The sequence below is a fragment of the Hemiscyllium ocellatum genome, chromosome 36 (assembly GCF_020745735.1).
Source record: "Hemiscyllium ocellatum isolate sHemOce1 chromosome 36, sHemOce1.pat.X.cur, whole genome shotgun sequence".
Classification (NCBI taxonomy): Eukaryota; Metazoa; Chordata; class Chondrichthyes; order Orectolobiformes; family Hemiscylliidae; genus Hemiscyllium; species Hemiscyllium ocellatum.
In genome coordinates this window covers 9,019,438-9,036,160 of record NC_083436.1, presented here as the reverse complement: position 1 = coordinate 9,036,160, position 16,723 = coordinate 9,019,438, and the positions used below count along the sequence as shown (strand labels likewise).

The following is a 16,723-nucleotide window of genomic DNA, read 5'->3' as shown; positions in this document are numbered from 1 at the left end:
CATCCCTTGACATTCAATGGCTTTTCCACCACTGAATCATCCATTGCTGACATCACTTTATTGATGATTAAGAGTAGATTAAAGGGGCGGTTATTGGTTAGGTTGGATTCGTCCTGCCTTTTGTGCTGGACAAACTGGGTAATTTTCTTCATTCTTGGGTAAATGCCAGCATTGTAGTTGTACTACAACAGCTTGGTTAGGAGAATGGCAAGTTCTGGAACACAAGTCTTCTGTACTTTGCCAGAATGCTATCAGGACCATAGTCTTTGCAACATGCAATGCATCTAACTGTTTCTTGATATCACAGAGTGAAATGAATTGGCTGAAAAGTGGCATCTGTGATGCCAGGGACTATTGAGGGAGGCCAAAATGGATCATCCACTTGGTACTTCTGGCTGAAGATTGCTGCATCCTCATCTTTTGGATACACCTGTTTCCTCCAACACTTCAGTGTCTATGTCTTGTCTTTTTCAGTCAGAGTTAAACTTTATTCTGCTTTTGGCATCTACTCTATTAACACTCTGGGTCTTTTGTTCTATAACACTTTTAATCTCTGATTTCCTGCCCAGATCTTGTGTCATTTCTCACGACCCACTTTTCAACAGTAAAATTCATAACTTTTGTACCTCGCTACAGTTTCAAAGAGCCATTGGACTGAAATGTTAATGGTTTCTTATTCTATAGTTGCTACTGGATTTGTTGTCTTTATCAAACATCATGTTTCAAATCCAGTTTTCGAACATAGGCAGCATTTTGCTTTTGTTTTAAAGAAGTAGAGACATATAAATGCAGTTAGAAATAACAAATGGGTCAGAAAAGACTGGATTATGCCTGGGTCATTCCACTTCATATAGGTTATCAATCTCCTCAAAAAAAAATCCTTGACTCCACCCCCTTGCAAATTATTGTCCCATGTCCAACATCGCCCTCATGCTCAAGTCACTGAATATGTTATTGCCTCGTGAATCAATGCTCATTTTCCCTCGAACTTCTTGTTTGAGTCCATCTAATTCAGTTTAAGTAGAATTCTATATGACCGTAATAAACATAAACTATTCTCACTCTCATCACTCTGTTGTTCTCTCAGGATCTGTGCTTGATATCATCCTATTGTTCATTTACATGTTGTGTCTCATTCAAAAACACTATTTTCCTCCAAAATATGCCCTGGCGACATCTAGCTTAACAACTCTTCTGTCTTTTGCAATTCTTCCAGTGTTGTGAAAATATCAAATTGCTTTCCTGATAACTAATAGTGGACAAACAGAAATTTTCACCAATTAAATATTTGGATTATAAAGGCCGTTGCCTTCCATCACCACTCCAAACTCTTACCACTGACTCCATTTCTCATTCTAGTTTCCAACTCTCTCTATGGTCTCATCTCATTTTTCTGTAATCTAATTGGGTCTGACAATCCCAAAATATCTGCACTCATCTAATTTTGGCCTTTACAGCAATTTTAATTGCACCTGACGATTATGTCTTCAGTTACTTAGAACCAAGCTCTGGAATTCTCTCCTTAAACCTCTCCACCTTTGCCCCTTTTTCCTATTTTAAGGCACTCTTTAAAATCTACTCTTTGACCAAGATGTGAAATTCTGGTCTAAACAGCACTCAAAGAACCTTTGTCATTTTATCTTAAAGACACCATATAATATAGACCATCGTCCTAAAAATCAATCTATTCTTCACTTATCATGACCAAAAACATTAGTCATTTAATCGTATAAACACATATACATTTCAAAGAAAAGTAAAATGCTGTTGAACCTTTTTACCTTGAATTTATTTGGACACGTGTAAGAACACCAAATTTCAATGAGTAACAATTCATACTGAATGAGAAAAATGATGATAATTGTTTAGCAACCAATTTCTGAATGGTTGATGTATTGCCTTGGAGAAAGCACCAAGAAACACTTAGTGCCTAAGTTTCTTTTTTAAAAATGGTAAAATGGCAGGTCAATTCTGATTGCTCACTGTTTGCCATGAGGAAAACACCATGGAATACAAAGTTCCAAGCTTTTGTTTAATTGAAACAGATGAAATGTTTAGATATTTCTCCTGATGGCAGAGATCGTCATTTATATAAATGATTTGGATGTGAACATAGGAGGATAGTTCGTAAGTTTGCAAATGACACCAAAATCAGAGGTATAGTGGATAGTGGAGAAGGTTACTTCAGAGTACAAAGGGATCTTGATCGGGTGGGCCAATGGACCAAGGAATGGCAAATAGAATTTAGTTTAGATAAATGTGAGGTGCTGCATTTTGGAAAGGCAAATCAGAGCAGGACTTATACACCTAATGGGAAAGTCTTGGGGAGTGTTGTTGAACAGAGAAACCTTTGAATGTAGGTACATAGTTCCTTGAAAGTGGAGTCACAGGTAGATAAGATAGTGAAGAAGGCATTTGTTTTGCTTTCCCTTATTGGTCATAGCATTGAGTATAGGAGTTGGGCATGTTGCGCCTATACGGAACATTAGTTAGAACACTTTTGGAATGTTGTGTGTAATTCTGGTCTCCCTCCTATCGGGAGGAACTTAAAAGGTTCAGAAAAGATTTACAAGGATGTTGCCAGGGTTGGAGGATTTGAGCCACATAGAGAGGCTGAATAGGCTGGAACTGTTTTCCCTGGGGCATAACAGGCTGAGGGGATGACCTTATAGAGTTTTATAAAATCATGAGAAGCATGGATAGGTAAATAGACAAGGTCTTTTCCCTGGGGTGTGGGAGTCTAGAACTAGAAGGCATAGGTTTAGGGTGAGAGGGGAAAAATTTAAAAGGGACCTAAGGGGCAATGCTTTCACGCACAGGGTGGTGCATGTATGGAATGAGCTGCCAGAGGAAGTGGTGGAGGCTGGTACAATTACAACATTTAAAAGGCATCTGGATGGGTACATGAATAGGAAGGGTTTAGAGGGATATGGGCCATGTGCTGGCACATGGGACTAGATTAAGTTATGTGGACAGCATGGATGATTTGGACTGAAGGATTTGTTTCCATGCTGTATATCGCTATGACTCTATGTGTATCCTGTGAATAAATATATCTAGCTTCAAGCAAGCATAGCCTTTTGGATAAAGAACTGGCTCGAATGTAGAAGACAGAGGGTGGTGGTGACTGGAAGCCTGTGACCAGTGGTATGCCACAAGGCATCAGTGCTGGCCCCACTACTTTTTGTTGTTTAAATAAATGCTTTGGGTGCGATCATAGGAATTAAGTTTGCAGATGACACCAAAAATTGGAGGTGTAGTGGACAGCGGCTACCTCAGAATACAATCGGATCTTGATCAGATGGGCCAATGGACTGAGGAGTGGCAGATGGAGTTTAATTTAGATAAGGCAAATTACAGCAGGACTTATACACTTAATGGTGAGGTCCTGGGTGTGTTGCTGAACAAAGAGACCTTGGAGTGCAGGTTCATATTTCCTTGAAAGTGGATAAATAGGATAGTGAAGAAGGTGTTTGGTATGCTTCCCTTTATTGGTCAGAATATTGAGTATAGGAGTTGGCAGGTCATGCTGCAGCCATACAAGACATTGGTGAGGCCACTTTTGGAAAACTGCATACAATTCTGGTTTGCCTGCTATAGGAAGGATATTGTTAAACCAGAAAGGGTGCAGAAAAAAAAATTACAAGGATGTTGCTGGGACTGGAGGGTTTGAATTATAAGGGGAGGGTTTGAATTATAAGGAGAGGCTGAATAGGCTGGGATTTTTTTTACTAGAGTGTAGAAGGTTGAGAGGTGACTTTATAGAGGTTTATAAAATCATGAGAGGCATGAGGTGAATAGCTAAGATCTTTTTTCCACGTGTAGTGGAGTCCAAAACTAAAGAGCATAGGTTTAAGATCAGAGGGGGAAAATTTAAAAGGAACCCCAGGGACAACTTTTTCACACTGAGGATGGTGCATGTATAGAATGAGCTGCCAGAGGAAGTGGTAGAAGCGGATACAATTGCAATATTTAAAACATAGTTGGACAGGTACATGAATAGGAAAGAACTTGAGCGATATGGTCCAAATGCAGGTAAGTGGAACTAGTTAAGTTTGGGATACTGGTCGGCATGGACCAGTTAGACCGAACGGTCTGTTTCCGTGCGATGACTCGATGCTGCTGCACCAATCTACACAAGTGAAGAGTATTACAACACACTGCTTGTAAATGTAGGATAATAGGGAGATGTATTCGTTGTAATTTTTCTAAAATTCTCTAGGTCATGGAAACACCCCACCAGACTGGAAAATAGTGAATGTAATTCCCCTATCCAAGAAAGGAGGGAGACAGAAAGCAGGAAATGATAAATCTGTTATAGGGAAAATTGTGATATTTCATGTGGTAAAATATAAATTTAGCTGCTTTAGCTGGACGAATAAAATAATGCATGCTATTTGAATGGAATGCAATGGAAAGCAGATTACTGTAGTGCAGATGGTTTTGGACAGTCTTATACATGAATCATGAAAAGTTAGTAAACAGGCAAATGGAACGTTGCTGATAGCTCTAAGGAGAACCAAGTATAAAAATAGGAAAGTTTTGATATTAATGTACAGAGCCTCATACCAAAAGATGCATGAACAATAATTGGGTCCATCGAGTCTATTTCACCATTCAAATAGGATCATTGATGATCTGATACCCTTCAAATCTGCTTTTCCGCCTTTTCACTACACTTCTAAATTCGCTTACTGATTAAGAATCTATCTCAGCTTTTAATATTCTTAGCAACCCAACCTCAACAGCTCTTTGTAGTAAATAATGCAACTCCAAAAAAAAAAATCATCTCTGTACCAAAATGACAACTTCTTACTCTATGCTTTCTGGTTCTGGACACTCCCCACAAGGAGAAACAATCTCTCTATATTCACCCTGTTAAGCTTCCTGAGACTTTTATATGTTTCAATAAGTTCTCCTCTCCATGTACAGCCTTAACTGACTCAACCTCTGCTCATAAAATCCTTCCATTCCTGAAGTCAATCTCATGAACCTTATCTGGAATTCCTCCAATGTCAGCATATCTTTCCTTAGATAAGAGGACCAAAACTGTTCACAGTATTATAGATGTGGTATGTGTAATACTTTTTTACAGTTTTAGGCCATATTTGAAACGTTATGGATAGTTTGGTTCTCCTTACTCAAGGAAGGATACATCTGCATTAGAAGTTCACTCAACTGATTCCAGAAACCAACTTATGAGGAAAGGGGCATGTTGGGACTGTAAGGAGCTCAGGAGAACAAAAGATGATCTTGTGAAATGGTAAAATAACTTGGCAGGATGGATGCTGATAGGATGTTTTCCCCTCTGAACGAGAGGATGCAATTTTAAAGACATGGTCTCCCATTTAGGACTGCAGTGAGCAGAAATTGTTTTCTTTCAGAAGTTTGTTAGTATGTGGAATGATCTTCCCATTCAACATTTTTAATACAAAGCTTAAGACAAGGATCAATCTATTTTTGATGAAGAAAGTAAGTTGACGGCAAAGTCTGGCAATGCCACAAACAGTTCTGCTATGACCACATACAGAGCAGTCTGAAAAGGGGCAAAACACATACTCCGTCATTTTTATTGCTATGTTTGTAACCTGTTGGTATTATAGAGTGTACCAAAATGTTGCTAATGCATTAATCTAGAAATTGCATAAAACTGCTTAGAAAATCATCAAAATAGCTACCAATGGTATTTTCCTGTATGTTCCGATAGGCATTTATCCTTCATATTGTTATGAAGTTGAAGGCGTGTATTGTAACTTTAAGAGAGTGAAAGCTAGTAAACACCTGTCATGTCACAGTGTCCTGGAGAATTTAAAAATGTAATATTTGGCTGTGAAACAAATAGCTGAGTTTAGTTGCTATGTTTCACAACAATTCAAATTCAACCAACCAGTTTAAATTATGCCACAAGGTACAAAAACCCAATTAAATTTGAATTTTACTGTTTTGACAACACTGAATCAATGAGACGATCTGATGCATTTGGATATAAAAACAGTCATTTTGGACAGTTAGCCAGAGAGACAAAAAACAGCTACTGCCATACAGACTGCCCATAACCCTTCTCTCTGAAAGGTACCTTGTCATATGAAACAGCTTTGCAGCAGAAGACTGAAGATGACCCAGGGAAATCTGCAAAGGAGGATTGACAACACTGGCTATTTCTGATAATTGATTTACTGCATATTTAACAGGGGCTATATCGGATCAGTATATTGTTATAGAGTAGGAGGTGGATAACAAATTTAAGAGAAAGGAGGCTTACAGTTGTAACTAGTTGTTGTTTAATGTTCTCTTTCAGAGTTAAATAATAAAATTGTTTTTATTTCGTTAAATAGTGGAATTTGGGTAGTTCTCCATCACTCATACTTTAATAGATTATAAGGCGTGGTGAGCTTTTCTGTGTGCTTGGTTTAAGTAGCAGAAGGATTTACCCTGCATCTTAACAATATACGTACAGGAAATGAAGTCCAGTCAGAACTTTGGCTGGAGTTTCATCTCCTTGGCAGAGATCGTGAGTCAGGAACATTCCCAAAATAACAATCACACTTCTTGGTTAGCAATGTCACCCAACAGTCAGTGCCATCATTTCTGAAGGTGGCCCAAAGCCAGATGGTTAAAAGATGCACTTTCATTTCCTGCAACATTAGCCTAGTTCTGTGGAAGTTAGCATGAATATCACTTCTCCAAAACCCCTAAAATACTAACTATGTATCCACTATGGACAGAACAGCTATGTTAGAATACATGGGAATGAACAGAGAGCCACCTCCTCCAATGTTTTAAAGGATTAATGGTTGGCTGAATTGCTAAAATAAAGCAAAACTCAAACACAATTGGCACTATTAAAAAAAGAATTGTTCATGAAATTTAGTCATTTAGGAAATTACAAAAGACAACGGCTTCACTCACACTATTAGACAAACTTAATCCCAGGTTAATTAGAGTCATAGAGATGTACAGCACGAAAACAGACCCTTCGGTCCAACTCGTCCATGCCGACCAGACATACCAACCTAATCTAATCCCATTTGCCAGCATTTGGCCATATCCCTAAAAAGTCTTCCCATTCATATACCCATCCACATGCCTTTTAAAATGTTGTAATTGTACCAGCCTCCACCACTTCCTCTGGTAGCTAATTCCACACATGCACCACCCTCTGCATGAAAAAGTTGCCTTTTAAATTTTCCTTTCTCACCCTAAACCTATGTCCTCTAGTTCTGGACTCCCACATCTCAGGGAAAAGACCTTATCTATTTACCTTATCCATTGCCCCACATGATTTTATTAATCTTTCTAAAGTCACCCATCAGCTTCTGATGCTCCAGGAAAACAGCCCAGCCTATTCAGTCTCTTCTTATAGCCCAAATTCTCCAACCCTAGCAACGTCCTTGTAAATCTTTTTTTGCACTCTTTTAAATTTTACAACATTTTTCCTACAGGGTGGAGGCTAGAACTGCATACAATAATTCAAAAGTGGCTTAGCCAATGTCCTGTACAGCCCAACTCCTATACTCAATGCTCTGACCAATAAAGGAAAGCATACCAAACGCCTTCTTCACTATCCTAGCTAACTGCGACTCTACTTTCAAGGTACTATGAACCTACACTCCAAAGTCTCTTTGTTCAGTAACACTCCCCAAGACCTTACCATTAAGTGTATAACTCCTGCTCTGATTTGCTTTCCAAAATGCAGCACCTCACATTTATCTAAATTAAACTCCATCTGCCACTCCTCAGTCCATTGGCCCATCTGATCAAGGTCCCATTGTACTGAGGTTACCTTCTTCGCTGTCCACCTCCAATTTTGGTGTGACTTGCAAACTTATGAACCATACCTCTATGTTCAGATCTAAAAGATTTATATAAATGACAAAAAACAGTGGACCCAGCACCGATCCTTGTGGCACACAATTTGTCACAGGCCTCCAGTCTGAAAGGCAAACCTCCATCACCACCCACTGTCTTCTATGTGCGAGCCAGTTCTGTATCCAAATATCCTGTATTCCATGAGATCTAACCTTGCTAACCAGCTTTAAATGTAACTGGAAGAATTCACACTTTGTATCTGTAAAAGTCCTCCAAGGGCTATTCCTACGACTAGAAGAGATGATTTTGATGCGGTTTCAAATATAACTAAAACAAAATCTTACAACCTAAACAGTGTTACTCAAAGTTTGTAAAGCTTATAGCACCAGTAGGTACAGAAAAGAGTAACCTTCATCAAAACCAATTTCAACACCTGAAGGTTTTAAAGGATGTGTGATACCAGGATGCAGTTAATGAGAAATTGGAATTGAAGAAATTGAAGGGTACAGAAATGCATTCATCATAAATGATAGTTTATCACTATCCTTTTATAATGCTGCCAACGAATGGGAAAAAAGAAATGGTACAAGAAACATGTCCAGTATGAGAATATAATATATATGGTATTACATGTTTTAGGTAGCAAGCAGTACTACTTTTATTCCACTATTAGATAATCTATGCTGAAATTAAAAGTTACTCAAATAACATAGCTTGTAACAGCTTTTTACCTTTCAGCGATTCTTCCAGTTGTACCATTCACCACTTCTACCAAAGAATCTGACTGAGACCAGTTCAGACTGAGGGTTTTATGAACAGAATTTGTTAGACAGGGAAAGGCAGTTTCTGTAAGACATATTTGTGGTTTGCTGACAATGTAGAAATTTGGGAGCTTTGAAGTCAGTGAGTCATCTACACGCTGTTTAATTGCAACCTCTACTCCACGTGTATCTGTGCAGTTGGTGTCACCTGGAGGACCAAATCAAAGATGATGTTATAAGCATTTGAACTGATTGGTTTCATTCTTAATTTAGTTTTACAAGGAGGAAGTTAGAGGCATGATGCACAATACAGATAAGAGTTGATACAAATTGAAGGGCAAATAGTAAGGAAGACTTTTAACAGTGTGAAACATATAGAAATTGCTGGAAAAACTCAGCAAGTCTGGCAAAACCAGTGGAGAGAAATTAGAGTTAACGTATCATGTCCAGTGATCTTTCTTCTGAATCCTTTTCCCATTTGTGGAGAGAGAAAAAATCATTACATTTAAACAATAAAAATTCAAGTAGTTATGTTTCTAAAGTTTATTAAGTAGCAGAGGATCTTCTAATAAACGTTTTACTTTGCAAGCAATTTAATCACCACAACCAGCTTCATGGATAGAAGATTACTGTTTGTAATTTTTATTAATGACTTGGATGAGGGAGTCGAAGGGTGGGTCAGTAAATTTGCAGATGATACGAAGATTGGTGGAGTTGTGGACAGTGAGGAGGGCTGTTGTCAGCTGCAAAGGGACTTAGATATGATGCAGAGCTGGGCTGAGGAGTGGCAGATGGAGTTCAACCCTGCCAAGTGTGAGGTTGTCCATTTTGGAAGAACAAATAAGAATGCGGAATACAGGGTTAACGGTAGAGTTCTTAGTCAGGTGGAGGAACAGAGGGATCTTGGGGTCTATGTACATAGATCTTTGAAAGTTGCCACTCAGGTGGATAGAGCTTGTAAGAAGGCCTATGGTGTATTAGCGTTCATTAGCAGAGGGATTGAATTCAAGAGTCGTGAAGTGATGTTGCAGCTGTACAGGACTTTGGTTAGGCCACATTTGGAGTACTGTGTGCAGTTCTGGTCGCCTCACTTTAGGAAAGATGTGGAATCTTTGGAGAGGGTGCAGAGAAGATTTACCAGGATGTTGCCTGGAATGGAGAATAGGTCGTAAGAGGACTTTTCTCGTTGGAACGGCGAAGGATGAGGGGTGACTTGATAGAGGTTTATAAGATGATCAGAGGAATAGATAGAGTAGACAGTCAGAAACTTTTTCCCTGGGTACAATAGAGTATTACAAGGGGACATAAATTTAAGGTGAAGGGTGGAAGGTATAGGGGAGATGTCAGGGGTGGGTTTTTTATCCAGAGAGTGGTGGGGGCATGGAATGCGCTGCCCGTGGCAGTGGTAGAGTCAGAATCATTGACGACCTTTAAGCGGCAATTGGATAAGTACATGGATGGGTGCTTAATCTAGGATAGATGTTCGGCACAACATCGTGGGCCGAAGGGCCTGTTCTGTGCTGTATTGTTCTATGTTCTAAGACTACAAACCTAACCATTTCAAAGCTTTTGCCTCAAGTATCCTATATTTTCTTGAGTAATTTTCATTTAAAATTGAAAAAGATAATTTGCACTTACATAACACTTACCTAAACATGATTAAAAGCTGAAGAGGTCGAAAGTGGCCTGGGAGTTCAGAGGACTTTGGGGCTAACTATCATTGTCTATTGGTTCAGAATCATGAATAGAAATTAAAATTGGGTGAGGCATCAAATTAACTTTGTCAACTGATTGGCTAGTTGAGCATTGTTAGTTAGGGAGACTCTGTCAACAATTAGCAGATTTAAAAAGTAACAGAATTATCCCCCAATTCTACATTAATTAAAAATTAATACTAAGATTATGGACTAAACCTGATATATAGTGTTAGGTAATACCCTCAATCTCACTGAAAATAGTGGCTAAATGGTCTGCTCATGTTCCTTCATTCTCGCAGTCACTGTTTGCTGCTGATACTCAAGGGCTTTAAAGTTGTTATAAATCAGGATGCCAATATTAAGTAAAACAGATTAACCCCACTGTTTTTAACATTGTTCCTTGGAATGCTCTCTTAGAATGATAGAGGTCTACAGCACAGAAACAGGCCCTGTGGCCCAACTTGCCCATGCCACCCAGTCTTCACGATTTAAACAAGTCCCATTTGCCTGTGTCTGGCCCATATCCCTCCAAAACTTTCCCATCCATGTACCTATCTAAATATTTCTTAAGTGATAAAATTGTATTCATTTCCACCATTAACTCTGGCAGCCCAATCCAGACACTCACCTTCCTTTGTGAAAAAACTGCCCCTCTGGACTCTTTTGTATCTCTCCCCTTAAACCTATGCCCTCGTTTTAGATTCCCCTACCATAGGGGAAAACTGTCAGCTATCTATCTTATCTATGCCTCTCATGATTTTATATACCTCGATGAGGTCACCCCTCAGCCTTCTGTGCTCCTGTAAAAAAACAGCGTATCTGCTCTCCTATTAGCCCAAACCTTCCAGTTCAGATAGCATCCTAGTAAATCTTTTCTGCACTCTTTCTAGCTTAATAACATCCTTTCTGTAGGGCAATTAGAACTGTACGCAGTACTCTAAAATCCCTAGGACCTGATCGGATGTACCCTAGAACTCTGTGGGAAGCTCGGGAAGTGATTGCCGGGCCTCTTATTGAGATATTTGTATCATCGATAGTCGCAGTTGAGGTGCCAGAAGACTGGAGATTGGGTAACATGTCCCTTATTTAAGAAAGGTGGTAAGGACAAGCCAGGAAACTATAGACTAGTGAACCTGACGTCGGTGTTTGGCACGTTGTTGGAGGGAATCCTGAGGGTCAGGATGTACATGTATTTGGAAAGGCAAGGACTGATTAGGGAGAGTCAACATGGCTTTGTGTGTGGGAAATCATGTCTCACAAACTTAATTGAGTTTTTTGAAGAAGTAACAAAGATGATTGATGAGGGCAGAGCGGTAAGTGGGATGCATATGGACTTCAATAAGGTCTCTGACAAGGTTGCCCATGGGAGACTAGTGAGAAAGGTTAGTTCTCATGGAATACAGGGAGAACTCACCATTTGGATACAGAACTGGCTGTAGGCTGGTGGTGGAGGATTGTTTTTCAGACTGGAGGCCTGTGACCAGTGGAGTGCCACAAGGATCAGTGCTGGGTCCACTACTTTTCATCATTTATATAAACGATTTGGATGTGAATATAAGAGGTATTGTTAGTAAGCTTGCAGATGACACCAACATTGGAGGTGTAGTGGACAGGGAAAAAGGTTACCTCAGATTACAACAGGATCTGGAACAGATGGATCAATGCGCTGAGAAGTGGCAGATGGAGTTTAATTCAGATAAATGGGAGGTGCCGCATTTTGGGAAAGCAAATCTTAGCAGGACTTATACACTTAATGGTAAGGTCCTGGGAGTGTTGCTGAACAAAGAGACCTTGGAGTACAGGTTCACAGCTCCTTGAAAGTGGAGTTGCACGTAGGTAGGATAGTGAAGAAGGGGTTTGATATGCTTTCATTTATTGGTCAGAGTTTTGAGTACAGGAGTTGGGAGGTCATGTTGCAACTGTACAGGACATTTGTTAGGAATTGTGTGTAATTCTGGTCTCCTTCCTATCGGAAAGATGTTGTGAAACTTGAAAGGGTTCAGAAAAGATTTACAAAGATGTTGCCAGGGTTGGAAGATTTGAGCTATAAGGAGAGGTTGAATAGGCTAGGGCTGCTTTCCCTGGAGTGTCGGAGGCTGAGGGGTGATCTTATAGAGGTTTATAAAATCATGAGGAGCATGGATAGGATAAGCAGACAGTCTTTTCCCTGGGGTGGAGGAGTCCAGAACTAGAGGGCATAGGTTTAGGGTGAGAAGGGAAAAATATAAAAGAGACCTTAGGGGCAACCTTTTCACTCAGATAGTGATATGTGTATGGAATGAGCTGCCAGAGGAAGTGGTGGAGGCTAGTACAATTGCAACATTTAAAAGGCATCTGGATGGGAATATGACTAGAGAGGGTTTGGAGGGATATGGGCCAGGTACTGGCAGGTGGAACTAGATTGGTTTGGGAAATCTTGTCAGCATGGACGAGTTGGACTGAAGGGTCTGTTTCCATGCTGTACATCTTGATGACTCTCTATGACTCTAAATGTGGCCTCACCAACATCTTGTACATCTGCAATAAGACATCCCAACTCCTATACTCAATGCTCTGACCAATGAAAGCTAGCATGCTGAAAGCCTTCTTCACCAGTCTTATTCCTCATCAATATTTTTTCTCATGGTCACAGCTAGAACAGCTCAAATTGAACCCTACAGGCTGATTTTTTTTTTCAGGAATTTTGTGGAGAGTTTCTTTCTGTAAGGTCTAGTGGATCATCTTATGAAATTTTCTAGTTCTCACTCCATTCTGTATGCAACATGACTCTATGGTTCCGTGCACTGATGATCTACCAATCAACACTGGTAGAGCTACTTGCCAGGTCTTTCGCTGTCTAGGCAATATTTAAATCCCAGCCATGCACCAGCTTAAATGCTGCAAGTCAGGAACTGTTCTTTACCATACACACAATGGGAAGAATTACCATAGAGATGGCAGAAAGAAGTAAATTGGCATTCACTTTGTTGAGAGGGATATGGATTTTTTGGTGGATGGTGTAGTGGAAAGGAGGGGCTTTTCCCCCAGGACTGCTTGAGGAAACAATGGCATCAGACCCTGCCAGCCAGGTCTGAAGTAGCTATCTAGGTCAGTGCACTGTCCACTGTCCGGAGGTCATAAGGCATTGATTGGAGCTGAAGTAGCTCATTTGGCCTTTCAAGACAGATATGGGCCAAAAACAGGGAAATGGGACTAGTTTAGTTTGGGAAATGTGGCTGGATGAGCAAATTGGACAGAAGGGTCTACTTCCATGCTATATGACTTTATGACTAAATCTGTTTTGTTATTGAATGAGATCATTGCTAAGAAAGAGGGCAATAGATGATTATTCAGATAGAACTAGTGTGCAGTGATACAGGGAAAAGGTAGAAGGTACTATGTGATAGAACTAGTGCAGGCACAACGGGCTGAATAGCTGTGGGAGAAGGGGAATCATTTTGACTGTGGAAGCCATTTTTCCTGCTTAGAGGAGACATGCTAAATTGCTGAACCTATTCACAGGAATTGGCTATGACAGCCATTTCCCTGACTGGAGGAAACATGTTCGTTAAATGGCCTGCTAATTGAATTCTCTCACTGACAATGCTGCTGTGCCTCCGCACCCACTGCCAAGTTCCCCAAGGGGTCTCTGTTCATGGGAACTCCAGTTAAAACAATGCCCCTGCAGACAAGATATCACCAAACTGTTTAATACTAATAGGCACTAACCACTATGAACAGGATGGTATTTGATCAGTGTCAATTGTTCAACTAATAAATGTTCTTAGACAAGTAATACTGTCAGCCTATTGAACCATTGTTCAATTAACACGTTTGTTTATTTCATGATATGGCGGGAAGAGGTCCAACACGTCAATTTCACAAGGTTTGCATACGTCGTTTATTGGTAACAGGACAATATCTGTCTTCTGCATCATAATAAATTGTGGTTCTATGATAATCCTCACCACCTTCTGTGTCAAAAACTTTCCCCTCTGGACTCTTCTGTATCTCTCCTCTTAAATCTATGCACTCTAGTTTTAGATTCCCCTGCCATATGGAGAAGCTTTCAACTATCTATGATGTGGAGGTGCCAGTGTTGGACTGGGGTGAACAAAGTTAAAAGCCACACAACATCAGGTTATAGTCCAACAGGTTTATCTGAAAGTATTAGCTTTTAGACCACTGCTCCCTCATCAGGTAACTAGTGGAAGGAGCAGCGCTCTGAAAGCTAGTACTTCCAAATAAACCTGTTGGACTATAACCTGGTATTGTGTGATTTTTAACTTTACCCTTATCTATGCCTCTCAATGTCATTTTCCTGCCTTTTCCTTATTACCTTTGACTTCCTTACAGATAAAAATCTGTGAAGGGCTGACACCATTAACTTCCATTCTGTCAACTTGACTTCAAATTCCATGTTGTAAATGACATGATACTTGTTCAATTTGTTCAGTATCTTGACCTCAAAAGAAGGTCAAAACATACATTTCACTAGAGGGGCTTATAAAATGGCAGAACAATTGAGTGAAGCAACCAATGATAGCCAGTTACAACAAAGAAAGACCTATTTGATCAGGTATGTTGTTTTGAAAAAGCAGTTATAACTGACTGATTAGTTGCACCAGTGTAAACATTAGAAAGTAAAATTTGCCCCATTATGACCCATGTTTTGCCTTCCGTAACCATCTAAATAGTCTGTTCTTTGCAACCTATCACAGCCATCTCTTTTTCTTTGCTCTGCCTTTGCATTTGTTCTCAACCTGTTGCATGTGACATTTCTATTTCTAATGCAGGACTTCAATTCTCATTCATTCAGGCAGAGCTACTTTGTGCTTTTACACGTGTATGTTTATGCCCCATGAATATTTGGTCAATGCTATCTTTATAACAGGCACCAGCCACTCAGTGGCTTGACTGAGATGTAGTGCTCTGTGCTACTATTTCTGCAGAAGTGCACTTGGTGTTCTACCCAACTAGCGGCGCTCCGAAAGCTAGTGCTTCCAATTAAACCTGTTGGACTATAACCTAGTGTTGTGTGATTTTTAACATTGTACACCCCAGTCCAATACCGGCATCTCCAAATCATGACTACCCAACTACAGCATTGCCCCTAAACACACCCATCAAACCAAATTGCTTTCAGTGTTGCTCTAAGTTATATCTGTTCTCAACATCCACAAGAGGATGTGACAAAAATAGAAATTGCTAGAAAAACTCAGCAGACGTGGCAGCATCTGTGGAGAGAAATCAGTGATAACATTTTGGGTCAAGTGACCCTTAAAACTATTCTGAGGAAGGGTCACTCAACCTAAAACGTTGACTGATTTCTTTCCACAAATGTTGTAAAACACCTGTCGGGCTTTTCCGGCAATTTCTATTTTTGTCTCTGAAGATAACATCCACAGTTTTTGGTTTTTATCTGTAAGGGGATGATTATTTTTGACTGTTCAAACACTCCAACTGATCTGTAACTTTGATTCTATTCATGGCACTTGTTGACCGAGTTGTTGAAACAATACCTTTAAGCTGTGCATCTGATTATTGTACAGCATACAAATATGCCTTCTCCTTCAAAGCCCTTTAAGTGCTCATTTTAATCTAGGTAAAATGATAAGCTTTACCTGATTCTCAGGCGTGAAATTAAAGCCATTTAAACTTGTTGGTCTGATTAATATACTCCATGAATAACTTCCACTCATTCTGACAGAAAATGAAAATGATGTGATTTGGAGTAGAACAAACATGACGACAGACAGCATTTGTACATATGAGAATGTATAATAAATTTCTTGAACATGGGTAATTTAAGTAAAATCAAAAATATTCATTACCTTTTGACAAGCTACAAAATACCTAATTGGACCTAAATGCTAAAACACTATAATTAAAAAATGCATTATTATTTTAATAATGATGGCTAGAGGTAATGTACTTTAGCAGACTATTAATTTTCTTGGTATGGAAATATCACACTTACCAATAAGAATGCTGGTGATGTAGATAGGTTCAATGAAGTGACTAAGAAGAGCACCTTGAACTCCAAGCACTTCCCAACGAGTAAGCTTATCACTGGCTGACATGCTGCACACTCTAGAAGCAGTTACTTCAGGGCTGCAATGACTAATTGCGAACACCTTCCCATCCAAAATAACATGAAGTTCCATCTCTTTATTAGTATGAAAGGTAGATATTGAGTGAGGAGCCAGGTGCCTGTATAAGGAAAGGTTACACATTGCTCTTACAAGTTATAAATAGAGGTGGAAAAACAAATATGTCAATAAGCAACCTTAAAGCAAATAGCTAAGTTAACATGTTGACTTTAATCTTACGAAGTTTAAAAAAAATTCCTTAAAAGGGTTCAGGGGAAACTACAAAAACTCAAGTCACAGAAAGTAACTTAGTGGTTTGAATAGTTGCAATTTTCTAATTGGAAAATTATTAAGATGTAACAAGTTTGACTTAATTTAAATCATA

At 39.5% G+C, this 16,723-nt stretch overlaps 1 protein-coding gene across 1 annotated transcript in view; it reads right to left on the bottom strand.

The window, feature by feature from the left end:
• The window catches only part of adad1 (adenosine deaminase domain containing 1 (testis-specific)), a 111,999-nt gene that overhangs the window by 5,413 nt on the left and 89,863 nt on the right, over positions 1 to 16,723 (bottom strand). The window contains exons 9-10 of the mRNA XM_060851443.1: positions 16,227 to 16,459; positions 8,541 to 8,778 (exon numbers count right to left, since the gene is read on the bottom strand). Of these exons, the coding sequence (XP_060707426.1) occupies positions 8,541 to 8,778; positions 16,227 to 16,459 (471 nt within the window). The remainder of the gene's footprint in view (positions 1 to 8,540; positions 8,779 to 16,226; positions 16,460 to 16,723) is intronic.